Here is a 19413-nt window from a genome sequence, read left to right as displayed (position 1 = left end):
TTCTTCACTGAAAATTAAGACAAAAATTACCGAATCTCCCTAACGGGTCTTCGCTCCGTAATTATAGAAACGTTACGTAATTTTTATTGAATATTTCTCTCCGTGTAGTGGGAGATGCGTTTTTTCATGATGAATGAATGAGAAATTCAGCGAGTGTTTTCCGAAGGGAAGTGCATTAGGTTGTGAATAGGCAGAATAAAGGGACAACGAACGAACTGAGAGGATAGAACTCAGAAGGAAAAAAGAGAATAAAAAAGTAAATGGGATGAAGAAATGTACGAAGAAACTAAAACGTATAAAAACTAGTGAGTTTAACTGTGAAGCGTGACCGAGGGAGAGCAGCGAACCACGTCTACAACACGTTTGCGCGTTCAATTGAGAAGAGATGAAACAGAAAATGTTGAAATGAAATTCCAACTCATCGACTATTATAAAAATGTTTAAACATTACCATCGACAAATTTTATTATAGTCGAAGGCGTTAGAAATTGAAGTCTTGTATTGTACCACAATTTTGTGGTAATAGTGAAAAAAATTTCTGCCGTTTTTTCATTTTTACCCTAAAATTTTGTAATGACTATAAATAAATCAGATATTAATGACATCCGAGTTATGAGATTGGCTTTGATAATGACGAGGGCTTTAATAAAATGCTGAGAAAACAGTCTCGTGATGAATGAATTCCCTCCTGGCGGATGTGACCTCACCCCATACAAATAATATTGCAACGAATTTCCAGTTCCCCTTTTCACATTCTACCGCTCAAATATTTAATGAAGAAAAGAAACCAATTATTTCCCTGCTAATTTCTGACAAAATTAACAGACGAATGATGACATAATTTAACTGTAATTTCTTGATAAAAATTCAATAATTAGGTTAATTCAAACTTTTAATTTACTGAAAATTCCATTCAACTCCATCCAATTATTGTACTCTAATTGTTGAACAAAAAATCCAAGAATATATCAAATCCTCAAGATGAGTGAATAAATAAAATGATATTTGATATTGCGCTATATAATTGTCATATTTTTTGTTGATATAAGTGCATTAATCGTAGATAATTTTCCTGAAAAATTTGACCGCCCAAGGCAAAATTGATTCAATAATTTGCAACCACTGCAATTAGCAATTTGAATTTCCGAACATTTCGAGTTATTTCGAGATCGATTTCCCTGCTCCTTTGTACATTAGGATGGATTTATGGAATAATTCCCGATATTCTCTCTTTGGTAGATTAATCGAACGTTATTTTTACTGGACTTTGTTGATTCATCGATTTTTCCCATTAAATTGAAAAATATCAAAAACTGAAATGACAACGAAGATATTATTAAGATTCAACAATCACGTATTAGATGACTTGTCCAACAAAAAGCAAGTCCATCTACATCATTTAATTGTCCCTGTACCCACTTCCGTAACACACGCAACTCCCTGGTGTAAAGTCCGAACGTGCGACACTTGTCTTCCAATTATCCATTGAAATTTTTATTACAAGGAGCAATAAGAGTATATAGTAAGTTTACAATGACAAAGTATTTCAGTCCGGTAGCATTACGTCATACTTCCTGTGTCACGATAAAGGGTCAATTACTTCTTTCATTAAATCAAATTAATAAAGTGCCGAAATATATCTGAGCCGCCTGAAATCGTGACACATTCATTGCGTGTTTGGGAACAGTCATACCCACATTCCTCTAACCGTAATACAATCCTGGCATGAGAGGAAGAAGCAACTCACTAATGCGTTTGAAATTCCTTTTTCATATGGGAATCATTAAATAATAGTGAGATGCAAAAACCGTGTATTTTTCCCCTTCAATAAGATCAACAATTAGTCAGAAAAATCAAAAAACTAGTAATTTCGGATGGAAGGGCACACCCTCAAATTATCTACGTACGAAATGAATTGTTGTCACAATTTCTCTAGATTCTAATGAACATCGTTGTTTCGCGTATAAGGTCAAGTGCAATGCTAATGAAAAAAGGAAGAGAAAGAGAGGGCACGCCTCCATTCATTGAATCGGGTACAATTCAATGAAGTGTACCATAAGAGAGGGGAGTTAAAAGGGAAGCTGTTGAGACACGTACTGGACCAGATTATTATTACCCACGTTAGGTATTTAATATTTATCTCGACACTGAGAAAAAAAATATGATCTACTGAAAAATTTTGGATTCAGCTGGAAAAAATTTTATGGACTCCAGGAAATTTTTTTCCAGAAAAAAATTGCCTCTGGGGAGTGTTTAATTATTTCTGCTCGAAAGTTTAGCGATGGGATATGAATACACATTTTTTTGAGTAAACCACGAGAATTCAAATATTAGGTTAAAAAACAATGTATTTGATTAAAAATTAGAACCTCCGTTGACACTGGCCTCATTATTGACAACATGATTTATTTGCTTTATTATTTCATAACTCATTATTCATAATTGGGCAGGAGATTAAATCATGTTGTCAGGTATTGAAAGGATTAATTTTAGACCATCAAATATTTAATGAACCGAATATCTTGAGGATGTTTTGCCCCTTGTATCTAAAATTACCATTTTTTTTTCCTCCGAACGGAAGCTTTTTTTAGTTTTCTGATAAATGTGGATTTGGTTGAAGAAAAAAAATATGCCGTTTTAACCCTTCATCATTATTTAATAACTCCCAAAATATGATCGTGCAATAATTTCTCTGCGTTTATTCTAAAATTTTCAAAAATTCATAAAACTTTAGGAAAAAAATACAGGGAAATTATCGTACGCTCATGAAACGTTGTGAGTCATTAAAAAATATTATAATGCAGGAACGGTATATTATTTCAGATGAATCCGGTAAAAAAAATTGTCTAAAACCTTAAAAAAACCGGTTATTCTGGCTAAAAGGGGCAGAACATTTTTAACGACTTTTCCGACCCCTTTTTTTCTTTCATCAACGGAAAGTCGAACTTGAGTTCTCATCCCAAAATCATTAATATTCTTTACCGGAAAAAAAATATTATTTTAAAGGCACTAATTACCCATTCATATGCCTCAAACTACAGAGTGACTCCAGAAAGCCTGCATTATCAGGTAAAAATATCTCGATATTTCAAGAATGAAAATATGTTCGGCAGAACTAATTTGTTCTCAGTGAATAGTTCAATTTTGTCTGTCCTAAAATGTCAGAAATGCACACAGTTCATGGAATTTCATTTTTTTTAAGTACTAAATAAGATGCAAGCTGACGGCATAATTATTTCTGCATAGTACCGGTTTCATAACATTTGAGATAAACGTTGGTTATAGTGATACCAAGAGTGGAATCACTGGAATCAACCCGGTGTCATCTGCCTGCCCCTCAAAGCGGTTCCCAGTAAATGAATACCAGTCTCAGGATCTCAAGTAAAATGATCCTGTTCAGTTACAATACGTGAGGATTATCTACACTTCCCCTGAAACAAGCAGCGATATGGGTACAACGACCGGAATCATGTTTGATTTTGCATAAATCTGTAAATAGATTTCAGACATTTGGTCTAGAGTAACTCTGTCCAACGTTGACCATGAACTACACCTTTCACTGACCTTCGTCTCTTGACAATGAATGAGAGGCAATGGCGACAGAATCGCGTGGATAAACACCTCAAGGGAACCCTGTTTCTGGCTCTAGACATCTTTAAATATTGAAGTACTTTTTCATTTCAAAGAGAGATTGTCTCGATTGTTGTAAACTTTATCATTTATTTTTACGAAGGGAGAACTATTTCAACTCGACATATATAAAGTCCCGTTTAAAAAACTTCTACACCCATGATATTTTAATTATCGCACACGATTTTGTTTTTTATAATCGAAATGATACCTTTGATCGAAGCAGAAATTCGAGATTATGCTGTTGATTGGATGAATTGTAATGAATTGTATCTAATGAACTTCTAATGAAATTTGGACTCGAGGGAAAAACGGTGAACCGATTTGAATGGAGTTCTTTAGGGTGTCTCTGAGACAAAATGTTGGATTGAGAGTTTTTTCCCAGGTATAAAATAGTTTCTTCGATAATTTGCAATCTCCCTTACTTTTCGCAATGATTTTCAAATTTCCCCAATTTTCTAAGTTTTTCATGAAATTTGAAATTTTGAAATTTTAGAAATTTTCATATGGGAATTTCGAGATATTTCGGGACCCATTTTCTTCCTCCTTTTTATATTAGGATTAATTCATGGAATTATTCCCGATATCCTCTCATTCTTTATGTTTGTTGTAAATTTCGGGGAAACCCCGGGTCAGATTAACGGAAAAAAATTCGATCCAACGATTTCCTGACGTTTTGAAAGATGTGAAACGCTGTATAAATTCCCTGTCGTCTATTCAAAATGCATATACTCAAATCAAGTACAGAATATACTTGATTCAAGTATTAATTTGTTTTTCGCGCACCCTTAAATATGGGCATATATGTATATATGCGTATGATGCTAAGTGGGACACTGGCAAGATGGTGGCAATACGGATCGATATAAACGCGGCAGCGCCTGCCGCAAACTCTCACTTGCAGCTTTTCTCCGCACGTTTAAAAGCCCTACATTGTTACCCCATGAATTACAATAGTGTTCATCCACAAAAGCCACAACACACCCTTCACAGCCCTCATTCCCCCCCATCAATCCCGTTTGCCAAGCATTATTGTACACAATAATGGAAATAAAAATAGAATCGCGGAAAGTATCAATTCTGGATTATTCTCTGATCTTCACTAGCTAGTCAGCATTTTGAAATCAAAATATAACCACTGTACTAGTACAAAACTTGGCAGAAGTTTTGACAACGTTAAAACATTATGCCTGCCATACATTTTTGAAGTAACGACCACTGAACATGCGACTGGTGAGAAATAAAAAAAAAATGTTCTGGGTACAAATGGGTCAGGAAACCAATGGTCAGTCGATCTTTGTGTTTTCATCGAGAAATAGCGTTACACTGTTTACACGCAAAACATTTCCCTTTCCCTCTATTAAAAATATTTGGGTAAAGAGATTGAAAAGAACTCGTTGTTAAAAAATCTATTTCAAAAACCTGAAATGCATTATTCATGGAACTCTCTTGAAACTAATAAAAAATCATAACAAAACAAGACGACTGGGCACAAAGAAATACTTGATGACGATCATTGCAAACAAATCATTTTCAAGATTTATTTAATCTGAAATTGTAAAAATAAACTCCATAGGAGCACAAAGAGGCACGTCGATGCTCGTGACAAAAGGCCATTTGGTTCCAGGGCGCCAGCCTGAATAGCCAACACTGAAATCGATATCTTCGTCTGTACATTCTACACAGTTACACACGTTGACATGAAAGACCATTTAATTAACTATGAACGAAAAAAGGGGCCCCCTTGAAAGAATCTTAATGAATTTAATCATGCTTCCTGCGTCCCTCAAAGTATCACTATTATATTACGCTATCGAGAAGATTAGAAGAAGATTAAAATTCTTCATTATAAACCTAGTAATTTAATCATAATTAAATTGATTAACATGAACTCGGAAGTATCTGCTACTCCTTCGTTCATACCGAGGGGAGACGTTAGCATAAGGCTCTCTTAATTGACCCCAATCGATTGGACCTATAGTGAATGCGGAAGACAGATAATTGAGGATCTTAATAATATAAGGTTGAGCTTAGAGGGCGGTTTATGTTATAAATTGATCGATCAATGAGGAAAGACCCAAATGCATCATTAATATATCTCCCGGTCGAATGAGATGTCGATGGAAATTGAAAATGATTTAGCTATAATGAAAGAGATTACGTTTTGTCGCGTTAATTATCACGTCTCTATGTACCCTAGATTTATCTGTTTTTTATGATCCAGTTTATTTATTATAAAATTATGGGAGCCTGGGGCTATATAGGCACCAAGATTGACTAAGGCTTGAAAACTCAAAACGAATATCTATGACAATTTCCTATTCTTGTTTTGGAATATATGAATAGGATCTAGATGAATTTCGAAATGAACGGATTGAGTGCCACCACTTTATCTCCCCTTTTTTCCCGAATTTTAGTTTTTTCATTTTTTCTCTTTTCAACGTTTTCTATTCTTAAATTTTACTATTTTCTCGAGTGCCCCATATGTTGCAAAATTCTATTTGTCACAGCAATAATTTTCATTAATAAAAAAAAATCCTTAACTATATTTCAGGTTCCAGTCAAAACAACACCGTTGATTACTAGTATAATACCCGATTAAATATCAAAGATGTATATGGAGATCCGTGGAAGTTCCGTTAAGTGCCCTTTTTATATTGTTCGCAGAAGTGTAACGATAATCACACGCTGAGAAAAATTCTTGAGTGCGTGCACATTTTACATATCCTCCAAAGATCAAAGTCACCATAAATATGACAATACCAGAAGGTCGTTAACCTTCCCTCCACCCCTTTCACATTAACAGAGATTTAAATCTTTGTTCGATTTTACGGGTTGTTGGAATTCTCACATGAAAGATGCTTTTCACCCGAGTTTAGAAATTTTTTTTTTGTTGAAGATAATGACAAGTCTGGACGATTAAGTACAGAAGGTCTGGGGTCAGTGAACCTTTTTCATGTGCATGAGTGAGAAAGGGTGTCTCCACCCCTATTCCTTAATTTTCTAGCTTTCCCAGTGGGGATTGCTATTGAAATTTTGCACCTAGAGCAAAAGCTCACCGGACATTAACCTTACGTTAACCTTAACTCTGGGAAATCCGAGAAGAGGGTCTTGGAAAATGTCACATGCATCTTAACCGATGTGGTTTATTGAAGAGGATTATATCAACAGGGTGACAAATAATACTGAGGCTTGTGCGAGCACGAGGAATAATTGATTTATCCAATCGAGACAAATGTTCAATCAGAATATTATGAATTATTTAATAAAAACAACGGAGGAAGAATAAATATCGATGACTTATGAAATTTCCAGATTAACATTGACACAAGAGATTTTTCATTTTTAAGATTTGAAACATTATATCATACTGACAACTGGAAATAACCAATTATCGAAGATGATAATCTGTTGAATTATTTCGATATTGAGTCATGCTTCGAAATTAAACTCCAAATTGATACGTCTCATTAGTCTCTGACAGAAAAAATATTTCCATGACGACCTATAGCTCACGTAATATGGCACTCATTCAATTACTAATCATTAATGGAAAACTATGAAACCAGGAATTGAACCCTAATGTATTTTCATTTTTCACGTTGTTTATCCGATGAAATATCTCATGACAAGTGTTTAACAATTAATTTCACTCGACTGATTTAGTGAACCAAACCGACAGGTAAGTGACGATTTGCGATGAAAATTTCAAACAAGGGACAATAAAAATTTGAACAGAGCTGAAACCGATAAAGACTCAGCCCGGACGAAAATTCAGATGGACGATTGCCAAAGAGATAAAGAATGTTCCGTTGTCAGACACGAGCACTCAAGTGATTAGGATAACAGTCATAGTTGAGATTCAACGTGTCAGACGAAATAGAAAATCAACGGGCATGATCACAAAAGAAATCAAGAAGAGAGAGCAGAGTGAGTTGAAAAAAATGGAGCCCCCGGTTAAAATCCGATTAATCTATTACGGTACAGGACCTAGGCCAACGGCCAATAGCTGTTTGAACCCTCTCCCTAGCTCGTTTCCCATTACATCCTAAAGTGTATTCTGTGTGAAACCCAAACTCAGCGGGAGCTCTCACTCCTGATATTGATCAGCACCAAGGCATACCACTGAAGAACTGGAAAAACGGCTCTAGTCGATTATAGAATGATTCCGTTAACGAATCATTTCAGAAAATTTTTCTAGTCTGAGAAAAGTTCTTGAATCTACGATAAATCATAATGCTCACAACGGATGGATAATTAACTCGTTGGTAAATTATTGATGTACTTTTATAATGAGAGCAATGCGAACGAAAATCATGAGCAGTCATTAATTCTATGTCGGTTGGGAAAAGTTCCTATGAACAAGTACCATGTTCTCTTTTAATAGCACTTATTTTTGCCATGCCTTCTTAATGAATGAAAGTAATTAACCCCGAGCTATTATACAATCCAGCATTCATTAACGTGCGGATGTCCTTTTCATCAATTTCAAACAAGCTGATTATATCAATACCATCCACCAACACACGTTCACACTATATTCACTACGAACATTCACATTGTCCTCGATAATCTTTATTACAATTTGTAAATGTCATTTGAGGGGACGCCGGGGTAATTTGAAAATCCCAGCCACAGCCATGTCTTTATCAAACGAATTTTTATACATAATGGATTTTACTGGAAAGTTGATTTTACCCCATGATTTAACAGAAAAGAATAAGTTTTTTTATTTTTACATTAAAAATTGTCCAAGTGCCTCAATTTCGATCCGATTAACATTTACTTTTTTTTTTAATATTTGTTAGATTCTAATGAACAAACACATGTATCCGGTTTACGATCCTCCGAGCGGATGAAAAAAAAATTGATTAAAAATTGATGGATCAATGCGAATACCATGAAACTAAAAAAAGAATTGATGCAATCTCGTAATCGTTAAACGAATGCAAATCTTTGTACTTCGGATTCTAATGAAAGATTTGAAAAAAAATGTCAATGTAATGAAGATTGAGGCAGTCCGATGAATTCATTGGAAAAATACAAAACCTCGTGTTTCTGGGATTTTCTTCACGAATCGGCGACATAATAAAAAGACAACGTGCTATGAAATCAGCAAAGTGGTAAACTAGAATAAGCGATTTTTTTTCGAGGCTATTTTCCAGTCAATATCTCGGAATGGAGAGAACATATCGAATTTTTATCAAAAACATGTTTTATCGAAAAAGATGACAGCTACAAAAAAGGTATCCTTGAAAATCTCATGATCATCCTTCCTGGCCTTGAAAAAAATGCCCTTATCCTAGCTGACCACTTCGCAAAAGAAATTTGTCCCCTCGGCGACTAGACCAGAATTAATACAAATGTAGAATAGAATTTGGAGTCCCTTGTGAGGGGTAAAATTGCACTTACCTGTTTGCCGGGTCTTGGTAATGTTTCCATATTGGTTCCGGCAACAACGGGTGCTTTTTCCGGTGCGCCGTTCTGTTGTCCAAGCTTATCGGTGGCGCTAACGTCGGTGCCCTCACCACCACTCCCTTTACCCTCCTCAACACCCGTCATCCTTGCGACCTTATTTTTTCCCACCCCCCAGGGAACACGTCACCAATCCCTCTGACCCCCCCAGCACGATTTATTCTCCCCACTCCCTCGCTTTTATCCTTTATTTTCAATACACACGCTTTGCCTTTCAACTCCTTGGTCTTTTTCGATTATTTTCACACACTCAATTTCACCCCAAAAAAGTCACTTTTCCTTTATTTTTTCCGGCGCAGTTTCACCCCCCTCTGGATGTTCCCTGGAAAAAAAAAAAATATATGTACAATACAGCAACAATGGTAAATTGACTTCTTTAAACGCTTTCATGTATATCCTGCTGAGATTAGCGGATTCTCTATTTACGTTCATTGGATTATTCGCTACTTTTACGTGATGAAAATGGAGGGATAAAATTTTTTTTTTGGAAAAGATCAGTCTATGGGAGAGGGGATTTATTGGTGTTATGAGGGGAACTGGAATATTCGAAGGCCAGATGCTCAGAAATGCGCGCATTCATTCAACTACTCTTTACGATTCAACATTAAATCGTCAAAGGATATTCCACTGATCCCAACAAAAGTTGATCATGAATTATCCCCTTGTCCTCACCCCAACGAATTCCACATATGCGACTCATGTTTTCAATCGAAATACCCGAGGTATAGTAATGGTACGTGTAAAGCCCAAAATAAATTCACACACTGCCCACATGAAAAAACCGAACCGCGCCCGACTCGTAAATCTGTTATTACGAATTACAACAATCTAATGATGAATTAAATTGAAGTGGTAATTGAAATTAATAGTCAAATGATTGTCCAGTCACTCCAGTAGTAATGACTTCATCTGTAGAAATGCTCGTGTTATCTCGGAATAATTAAGACTAACAGTGGAAATGAGAGAAAACAGTCGAACCGTAACACCGGATCGAAGACAACAATCGCGCACCTCCGGATCGATTTTGGAGTCATTCTCCATAACCCCCGATGAACGTTCCCCTATCCCCCTTCTATAACAAAATAAAATCCCAAAAACGGAATTTCACATTTTCCTCAAAAAAAAAAAAAAATTGAAAAACCGAATGAACCGAATCATGCATTATTTATAACACCGACGAGATCACATAACGCTCCGAAAGAAGAGGCAAGAAAATCCGGGAGGCCCTGTTATAGTAAAACAAAAATTAATGCAATATACATCCTCAAATAAAAATCCAACTCTCCCTAAATTTAGTAGATTCACCATTTGCTCAATAAAGGATAATTTTTGTTTATCATTTGGTTGTTTTAGTTAACGTAAATGGAATGATTATTAACACTGAACTCACTCTTTGTCAAATGACAAATGTTTTTAGTAACATTTCACTCATCCCCGACTGCTTGTAGTTTGTTTTTCTCTTACTTCAATGATATTTCATTGGTTTTTGTATGTAATCCGTTTGCAACAGCTCAGTAGGTTTTTTCGTCGATTGTCAACGAAGTGACTGCCCTCCCAGACTCTTTTCCGCCGCTATGGGTTGCGCTGTTATGTGCGCCAACTCGTTGCTGTACAATTCTGATTGCTAGCTGTCCCCTGCTGTCGCCCCTGCTGCTGAGTTTGCTTGCCGAGGTATTCCTCAACATTTCATACTCAAACAGATGGCGCTATGATGCTCCCTTTTTCACTAAGGTATGATACAGGGAGGTATTGTCAAGCTTTGACATCACCGACACCAAAACAGGGGACAAGTACCTTCAGACGTCGTACGTAGCGCTGTATAACGCCTTCTCCTCATGTGCGTTTCGTCCCCACAATTCAGCGATTTCTGGCGGTTACATTTGAATGCCAGTCCAGTCGTTTGATTTTTTTTCTTTCAAATTGACATGAAAAAAAAAGGTATGGCATAAAAATTGTCGACAAGAGCATAAATGAACAATGGGTATATGATTATTTCAATAAGAGAGATTCTTACCCTATTGACTATTTTTTCATAAATCAAGTAATTAAGCTGAAACTCTTTCCACGTCACCCAAGATGTAGAGTCCTTGACGCGTTTTTTTTAACGTTTTTTTAAAGACAATCCAACCGGGCCTTCATTCCAATTTCAAAATGCGACACTGCAGCACAGTCAATCACTTGGTTATACACGCACTCGCGATTTATGTGATGGAGCCATATCTACTGGCATCTCGACATCATCTGATCGAGAGATAAAATCATCTCGAAAATTCAAACCCCCGAACCGACCACGAAAAAATCCGCGGAACGGATACGATATATTAATAAATAAATTTCACTCACCGGCGTTGGATGAAAATAAGTCCGCTTTCAATTTTCACCTTTCGAACGACCTACCTTATCTGTAAACATAAAAAAAAACAAATTGTTAATAAAATTTCGACAAAGTAATTTTTTTACTGCAAAGGCGTTTTTTAATTTTGATTTGAGAGTTTTTATTTTCAATTATTATTTAAAATTATTTATTATTTTTTATTTTAAATTTTTTTATTTTATTGGAGAGTTAATTGAATAATTGAAAATTGTTTGTAATGTAGGCATTGAATATATCAAGAATCAGGAATGAAAAAAATGACATGAAAATAAAATGAAAATGATGCTTCAAGGTTATAAAAAAAATGCATACGAAACTCACCTTGCAGTCGGTTGCAAGATTCCCTCCAATCCTGATGATCTCCATGTGATTCTCACGCCAAAGGTTGAAGTCGGTTTGGAAGCACTAGCACTCGAGACAGTTCAAAAATTCACCAATCACTCACCACACAACCAAGAATGTTTTATCAACTCAAAATCCACAAAGATCAATAAAATAATATCAAAGATCAAATAATATTTTTCATCGTTCAAAATAAAATGAATGAGAAAAGTAATCCTTCGAATCTAATTCGCACTCTCACTTCAGTCCATATCTAAACACACACTAAACAATTCCGAGAAACGGACAAAGGAATGTAAACACAATGACGCCGGGCGGCCGTTCGACAATACCGAAGTTGAGTGTAACAAAGAAAAAATTTCAATCACTCAAAATGCACTGATAAACTGTTTAAAAAATTATTTCACATCGCAAAATCACTTGCACTGAGTCCCGCACTTTTTATTTTCAATGTTCACAGGCGGCGCCGGTTTTCTACACTCATTACGACCCCGATGTTACCGGATTTTCACTACGTGACACACAACCAACCGTTCCATGTGCTGCCGCCGAACGACTGACTCCCCTCCCCACTCGAAAATGGCGAGGCGTTGGAGACGGCGCTCGGGTGGGGGTCGCCAGGCGATACTCCGCGCATGCGCACAGAACACCATGCATGCGCACAGAAGACTGTGCATACGCACAGCAGACCGAGCATACGCACAGAACACCGCGGGCAGTTTCAATTTGACGAGATAATAAAAATTGCGATAATTCTTAACCTAATAAATAATTCTCTCTTAAAAAAAAAAGTGCAATCACGTAAGGATCTCTGAAACGGGAATGAGAGTATCAGATACATTGAATAAACCCATCGATCCCATATATAGGGAAGTTAATATGAGCGAATTTTTTTTAATTTATAAAAATGCGATTCGAAAAATTTCGAAATTTCAAATTTCAGTGAATACCTCCTCCATTTTTATGCTCCTCTGATACTTTTTTGAAAATTGTTTATTTTTCCATTTCAGTGAATACCAATCGGGACGATCCCGCCATTACGTGTGGCGCCGTCCCTCTCTTGGGGTGCAGTACTACGATGCCGGTGGGGTCAGAACTGAGCCTCTACTTTAGTCAATCCTCTTTGACCCCGTCGATGGCATCCTATACCAATCATATCGCTCAACGTGGTAACCTCTACACAACACTGAATATATACTTCTGCGCTCCGACCTATACATATATATAAAACACCAATGCAATATACATTGGTGAATATAAAAATGGCAAATCTGTCGGCAGTAACGTACGCGTTAAATGTTATCGAAGGTTACAATTGGAACAGCTGATTCAGTGCAACTTCACATATCGATAATTGAACCATAAAGTTCACTATTGAAACAATAATCGAATGATTATCAGACTTCCATGGTTAGTGATGATTTGGTCCTGATCGACGATGACAGGGTCCCTGGAATATACGTAAACAGGCGTTCAAAAATAATCCACGTATGTGTTAACCTTCAATGATAACGTGATTGAAGATTATATTCTTACCTAAATAAAAGGAATGGTGACTAATAAACGTCACTAATGTGTATATATTATTGACGTAAATGTGATATTAATTAAAGTGAAGATGAGAATGAGAGCTAGGGCATACATTTTACTGGGGCTGACGGTGTTGACATTGGTGAGAGCAGATGTTGTCAAGGATAATGATAAGGAGAATGCCAAGAAACCGGATGGAAAAACGACAATTGAGGAGAAAGATCCTGACGTGGGTATCGAGGATTTGACGGATGTTTTTGAGCAGTTGAGAGAGCTCAGGGCACTCAGGGATTCTATGCTGAAGCTCGTGCCGGTTGCCAATCCTTTCTCGGATGATACAATCACCAAACAACCGAAAGAATCAATCATCAGCGATGAGGAGAGTTCAGTTGAGAAGGACAGTTCGTTGAATTCGAATAAAAATGCTGCTTTGAGGGAACTACTCAAAGCTGCCAAGAAAATTGGACTCCGGCCTGTGCCAGAATTTTCCAGTTCCGAGTCCCCAATTCCTAGTTGGGAGGAAGAGTCTGAAGAGGATTATAGTGAACTGGAAGAGGAACCACAGGAACCATTGACTCCAGAGCAGCAGGAAGGTTTGTTACGGCTATTATTAATATACAGAAAATACTTTTCACTTTGAATTCCCTTGGCAATTACAAATATGTCAGATACCTAAAAGGTCGAAGTTAAAAATGCAGCAACTAAAAGTGCATTCGCATTGTTAAAGCTTCATTACGAAAAAATTCAACTTGAGAATATGTTGCTTCATTATTCTTCTTTTTCATTATTCCATTTCATATTCTTCCACTTCATTATTTTTAATCTTTTTTGCAGATTTCTATCGCAATGTCCATTGTAATTAACATAATAGAGTACACCGTCTTTGAGATTTAATTTTATCCACTGACTCATCAGTTTTTAAATCATGTCTATTCTCTTACGTCTTTTCACTATAATAAAAATTAGAAAAAAAAATGGCGAGTCATTGAATAGTAATGAAATTCAAAAACGCAATATTTTTTCACGTCAACCCGGCCCTCAGTTTGAAAAAAATGTACGAAAACTTTAATAATGATGGAATACCAGCGATGAACCCAGAGTTAACTCAAAGAATTGATTCAGGGGAGAATTAAATGAATTTTAAATGAAATGAATTTCATATTTTCAGCTGAGGAGTTGTTCAGAAAGGCCCAGAGTATGCTGAATGCAACAAGAAGTAATAAAGCAGAGGCTTATAAATTTATTACGGCAGCTGCAACTTTGGGGCACAGAGAAGCTAGATCGATGCTTGCATGGGCATTGTTGCTTGGGACCCAAACAGGGCTTCCAACTGTGAATCAGCATATTCCAGCTGCTTTTCAAACGTTCAAAGAGCTAGCTGAGACGGGGCTCCCTTCAGCACACATGGTATTTGTTTAATATATCTGTAAAAAAAGAAGTTGTTCAAAGTGAGAACTAATCAAGCGAATTTTGATACATACTGGAATCCACTGATAACAATTATAATCATAATTAATTTCAACTTATAAATGAAAGGGAAAAATGATCAAATGAGTCACAAACATCATTACCTAATTCCACATGTTTTTGTCATTTAATTTAGGGTATGGGATTTTTCTATGCGATGGGTCTCAACATGCTGAATGTATCTCAAGGAAAAGCCTACCTACACTACACGATAGCAGCACTGGGTGGTGATACACGAGCGCAAATGGCCGTTGGCTATCGACATTGGGCTGGAATTTCCACAGCAGCGAATTGTGAAAGAGCCCTTGACTTTTATCGTAAAGTAGCGGATAAAGTTGCTGAGCAAGTCTCTCTCAGTGGAGGTCCTGTTGTTCAACGAATCCGTCTGTTAGAGGAGCAAGAAAATCCGGAATATAATTCTGGAATTTTGGATGACGATTTGATTGAATATTATCAGTTACTGGCGGAGCGCGGGGATGTGCAAGCACAAGTGGGATTGGGACAACTTCATTATCAAGGAGGAAGGGGAGTTCCTCTCGATCATCAGAGAGCGTTGGATTATTTTCAACATGCTGCTGATGCTGGAAATCCTGTAGCTATGGCTTTTCTTGGAAAGATTTATCTTGAAGGCAGTGACATTGTTCAACAAGACAACGAAACTGCCTACAAGTATTTCGCGAAAGCGGCAATGTTAGGAAATCCCGTAGGACAAAGTGGTTTGGGCCTGATGTATTTATATGGCAGAGGGGTTGAACGCGATACAGCAAAGGCACTTCAGTATTTTTCTCAAGCAGCTGATCAAGGTTGGGTTGATGGTCAACTTCAATTAGGCAATATGTATTTGAGTGGTACAGGCGTTCGTCGTGACTACAAAATGGCAAATAAATACTTCAATCTAGCCAGTCAATCGGGCCACGTCCTGGCATTTTACAATCTTGCCCAGATGCACGCAACCGGTACAGGAATGATGCGGAGTTGTCCTACAGCAGTGGAGCTCTTAAAAAATGTAGCTGAGCGAGGAAAATGGAGCGACCAATTGATGACAGCGCACACTGATTACAAAGAGGGTAGAGTCAACCAAGCCTTCATTCGTTACGCCTTACTAGCTGAAATGGGATATGAAGTGGCCCAGAGTAATGCAGCATTCATACTAGACCGAGGAGAAACTGGAGTGTTGCTGCCTGAAAAGGGTTTAGTAATGGCTCTGGCCTTTTGGGCGCGTGCAGCAGTCCAAGGATACTCTCCAGCCCAAGTTAAGCTTGGAGATGCTCATTATTATGGACGTGGAACTCGAGTTGATTACGAAGCAGCTGCTGGATATTATAGACTGGCCTCTGATCAACAACACAATGCTCAAGCTATGTTCAATCTTGGATATATGCATGAAAGAGGACTAGGGTTGGCTCGTGATCGACATTTAGCCAAACGTTGTTATGATCTAGCTGCTGAGGCTAGTCCTGATGCTCGTATCCCTGTTGCTCTAGCCCTTATCAAATTGTTTCTCCTATTTGGCATCGATTATCTCCAGGAGTTCAGTTTCGCTGAGAAATTCAGCACGTGGGATGAACTGTTTGGTTCCAATTGGGATCTTTATCTCATTGGATTTTTCACTGGTTTAGTCTGTCTCATAATTTACTTGCGCAGACCGCACCCACCACTTGACGGAGTTAATGCTGCTGATAATTAATTGACTATTACGTTAATTTCATTCGTGTCTATCTATAGAGCAGTTGCCAAGTGAAGAGACCCGATGAGTTGACTTTATATTTGGGAAGATGAGTTTTTTGTGAATATCTTTGACCTTTGGAGATACGAGATTTGTCATGGAGATCTTCTCATAACGTAAAATAAAGAATAGTCTTTTGAAAGAAAATCTGATGATGTTATGCTGCTTCAAGTTGTTTTGGAAGTTTGCAACTGAAACAATTCTGGTTCTCAGCTCAGAGTTTATAAAATATTTATGTAAAAATATTATTGTGTCTCATTCTCAGTAATCGTGAGTTTCTTGTTCTGTTGACCAGTTCATCAATGTCTAAGTCACAACGTTTTTTTTTTCAATTGAGTTAATTGTACTTGGATGAGAATGTATTCAATAGATGCTGAGCTCAGAGCCATTGAGATTTGGTTTCAAAACAAAACAGTTGGTTGTTTTATCTACAAAGAAAAACATGAACGTAAGAATCAGTTTTGATGTTTGCTGAGTGAGAAAAATATATTGTCCAGAACCAAATACTTGTTGATGACTGATGTTTGTATTATGGAGGAATAGGGAAGCAGAAATATAAGAAAATATGAGTAAATAAATAAGTTCATATAAAATTTGTGAATAAAAACTTTATTTATGTCATTGATACTTGATTGTTGATTTTTTTTCAGAATATTGTGACCAATTCTCAAAAGCCACTGTTATGTCTTTTGTAAGTACTTCTGTAATTAAAGAATCGTAAAAGGAAAAAATTATTCTTGTAGGTAAAAACATTCAAGATGAAACTGTTTCTTGAAGTTCTCTTATAATATCATTCTCGGTTTCCCAATGCATGAATCAAAAACCATAAACCAAAAAAAATGTATACCGAGTTTGATCTGTTCCTTCCTTCAATTTCTGTACTAGATCGCCATGGTTACCATAAACACAAGTGAATTAATGACAAAATGTAAATAGCAAAGCCATTCGATAACATTGCATCGTAGTAATGTGAAATGAAAGACTAAATCATGGGAAAGAAGAAGAAAAAGGGAGGTGATAAGGAAAAGAAAGCTAAGAAGAAACCTGCAGCTAATGAAAAGGATATAGTTTTCTATGAGCAACAGATTCTCGATAATAATCGACAATTAGCTCGGTACAGTGATTATTTATCATGATAAAATAATTCTTAAAATATTCTATACATTAATCGCATCCTTTCCAGGCTCAAAACTCGTAATGAGTTTCTTGAGGGAGAATTGGATTCCTTAAAAGCTCAATTAACTCGTCTAGAGGACGATCGATCTGATGTTGTTGCACACTTGAAGAGAATTCTGCAACAAAAAACTGAAGAAGCTAAAGAACTTGGCGAGAGATTGTTAGCTATGGAAGAACTTCGCAAAGATGAGAAACTCGTGTTTAAAAATAAAGAAGAATCGATGTTGCAGGAGTATCGTAACATGGAGACAAATCTCAACGCAGAAGTAAAATTAGTCTGTAAGAAATAGTCAATGGTTTCACTACACACACAATTTGTTGAGAAATAGTGGAATGGCTGTTTCTTATTTCTACTAGATAATTTATTCTTTAATAAATTTCTATGTTTAGCTGGGAAATTGAACGCCCTCGAGGATTGGAGGAATGCAAGAGCTGAATTGACACGAAAATTCGAGATTCAAGAGGAGCAAATGGCAGAGCAAGAGCAGAGACATTGCGAAGCATTATATGAAGCTGAAAAATCATTAGTAATTGGAAAAGCCCAGTAAGGATTACATATCTAGTGACTAATTGAAAAAATTGAGTCTGACTGGAAATCATTGAAATAATTTCAAAAAATCCTTTATATTATTTAATTCCAAAGAATTTCTATAAAAAACAGACTTGGGATGTCTTCACATTTGTTGAATTACTTTCTTTTTAAATAATTGTCGAAGTATCCAAAAAAATGTTTAAAGCTTTTTCTTCATGTAATACATGATTTTTTATCTGACAGGATGCAAAGAGAGATGCAAGAGCGCTTGAACAACCTGGCCTTGAGCTTTCAGGAAGCTACAAATCTCCGGATGGCCGATGGAACCCAACGAGCAATTCGTGAAAACATAGCCCTTAACAGCGAGCTAGACAAAACATATAAAATTCGACAAGAGCTCGAGGAGAAAATGCAGATCTGCAAAGAGACTAACGAGAACACGAAACTGCGCGCATCATTACTCCATGAGGAATTGCAGATAGCTTTGAATAAAGTATTTGAACAGAATAAATTTATCGAGAAGATTGCAGAAGATCATTTGAAGAATGTATTACTCCGAACTGAAGAACAAAGAATTAATTATTTGGTGGACACAAGAAATCAATGGATGGAAACGTTGAGAGATAGACAGATAACAGCAGACACTGCAGCCAGGAAAATCGACAAAACTATTTTCGATGTTGAGAGAGAAACGACAGATATTTTGGACGATGTGCGGGATAATCAGCTACGAATTAAGCAATTGAGTAATATTCTACAGTCTGTGAAAGGCGTTATAACACAATTATCAGGAGAAATTGGAGATAACGATCGAACTCCTTGTGTCGCCTGCGATGGCAATTTTAAGACAAAACTTTTGGAAATTTATACGATTTTAGAAAACTCGAATATAACGAAAATTCTAAAAGCTTGAGTTGATTTTTTCTTTCAGTCTTTTTTTACTTTCGACTTTTTTGCAATTGGAACCATTGTTTTGTTTCATATTGATTGATAAGTTTTATTCCTAATAGTGGATTGCATTATTTATAAATAATTAGTTATTCAGTTTAATAGTGGAGATTTTCCATGGAACGTTCTCTTTACAATAATTTTTTCATCGCCAATGAAATTAATGAAAGAATGATCTTTTTATGCATTAATTTCAAATTAACATTAATTATT

The 19413-nt window shown here is 36.4% G+C and overlaps 3 protein-coding genes and 1 long non-coding RNA gene across 16 annotated transcripts in view; 2 read left to right on the top strand and 2 right to left on the bottom strand.

Moving 5' to 3' along the window:
- The window catches only part of LOC105267930 (ankyrin-3), a 59896-nt gene extending 49139 nt beyond the window's left edge, over positions 1 to 10757 (bottom strand). For 4 of the 12 annotated variants that reach the window (XM_011307108.1, XM_011307113.1, XM_011307112.1 and 1 more), the window contains exons 1-2: positions 10496 to 10757; positions 9043 to 9427 (exon numbers count right to left, since the gene is read on the bottom strand). In XM_011307108.1, the coding sequence (XP_011305410.1) occupies positions 9043 to 9192 (150 nt within the window). In that variant the 5' untranslated portion in view covers positions 9193 to 9427; positions 10496 to 10757. The remainder of the gene's footprint in view (positions 1 to 9042; positions 9428 to 10495) is intronic. The other 8 variants (XM_011307115.1, XM_011307111.1, XM_011307109.1 and 5 more) reach the window with 7 other exon arrangements.
- Positions 10758 to 11311: 554 nt separating this feature from the next.
- LOC105267929 (uncharacterized) lies at positions 11312 to 11885 on the bottom strand. Its single transcript, XR_892296.1, has 2 exons — positions 11801 to 11885; positions 11312 to 11507 (listed from the first exon to the last, which is right to left on the bottom strand). It is a non-coding gene; the product is annotated as an uncharacterized lncRNA (long non-coding RNA).
- Positions 11886 to 13046: 1161 nt separating this feature from the next.
- On the top strand, positions 13047 to 17137 carry LOC105267927 (HMG-coA reductase degradation 3). 2 transcript variants are annotated; one of them, XM_011307106.1, is made up of 4 exons: positions 13047 to 13309; positions 13435 to 13944; positions 14520 to 14758; positions 14955 to 17137. In XM_011307106.1, exons 2-4 carry the CDS (start codon positions 13440 to 13442, stop codon positions 16503 to 16505), a joined length of 2295 nt encoding a protein of 764 aa, XP_011305408.1. In that variant the 5' UTR covers positions 13047 to 13309; positions 13435 to 13439; the 3' UTR covers positions 16506 to 17137. The 2 variants fall into 2 exon arrangements, with proteins under 2 accessions (XP_011305408.1, XP_011305407.1); XM_011307105.1 differs by having other exon boundaries at positions 13048 to 13944.
- Positions 17024 to 19349, top strand: LOC105267928 (myosin-11). The gene is made up of 6 exons (XM_011307107.1): positions 17024 to 17113; positions 17195 to 17235; positions 17430 to 17658; positions 17728 to 17999; positions 18111 to 18264; positions 18496 to 19349. Exons 3-6 carry the CDS (start codon positions 17534 to 17536, stop codon positions 19163 to 19165), a joined length of 1221 nt encoding a protein of 406 aa, XP_011305409.1. The 5' UTR covers positions 17024 to 17113; positions 17195 to 17235; positions 17430 to 17533; the 3' UTR covers positions 19166 to 19349.
- Positions 19350 to 19413: the final 64 nt, after the last annotated feature.

This window comes from Fopius arisanus, unplaced genomic scaffold (genome assembly GCF_000806365.1).
Source record: "Fopius arisanus strain USDA-PBARC FA_bdor unplaced genomic scaffold, ASM80636v1 scaffold00051, whole genome shotgun sequence".
NCBI classification, from domain to species: Eukaryota; Metazoa; Arthropoda; class Insecta; order Hymenoptera; family Braconidae; genus Fopius; species Fopius arisanus.
The sequence above is the reverse complement of the archived record's forward strand: the minus strand, read 5'-3'. Positions and strand labels throughout refer to the sequence as shown.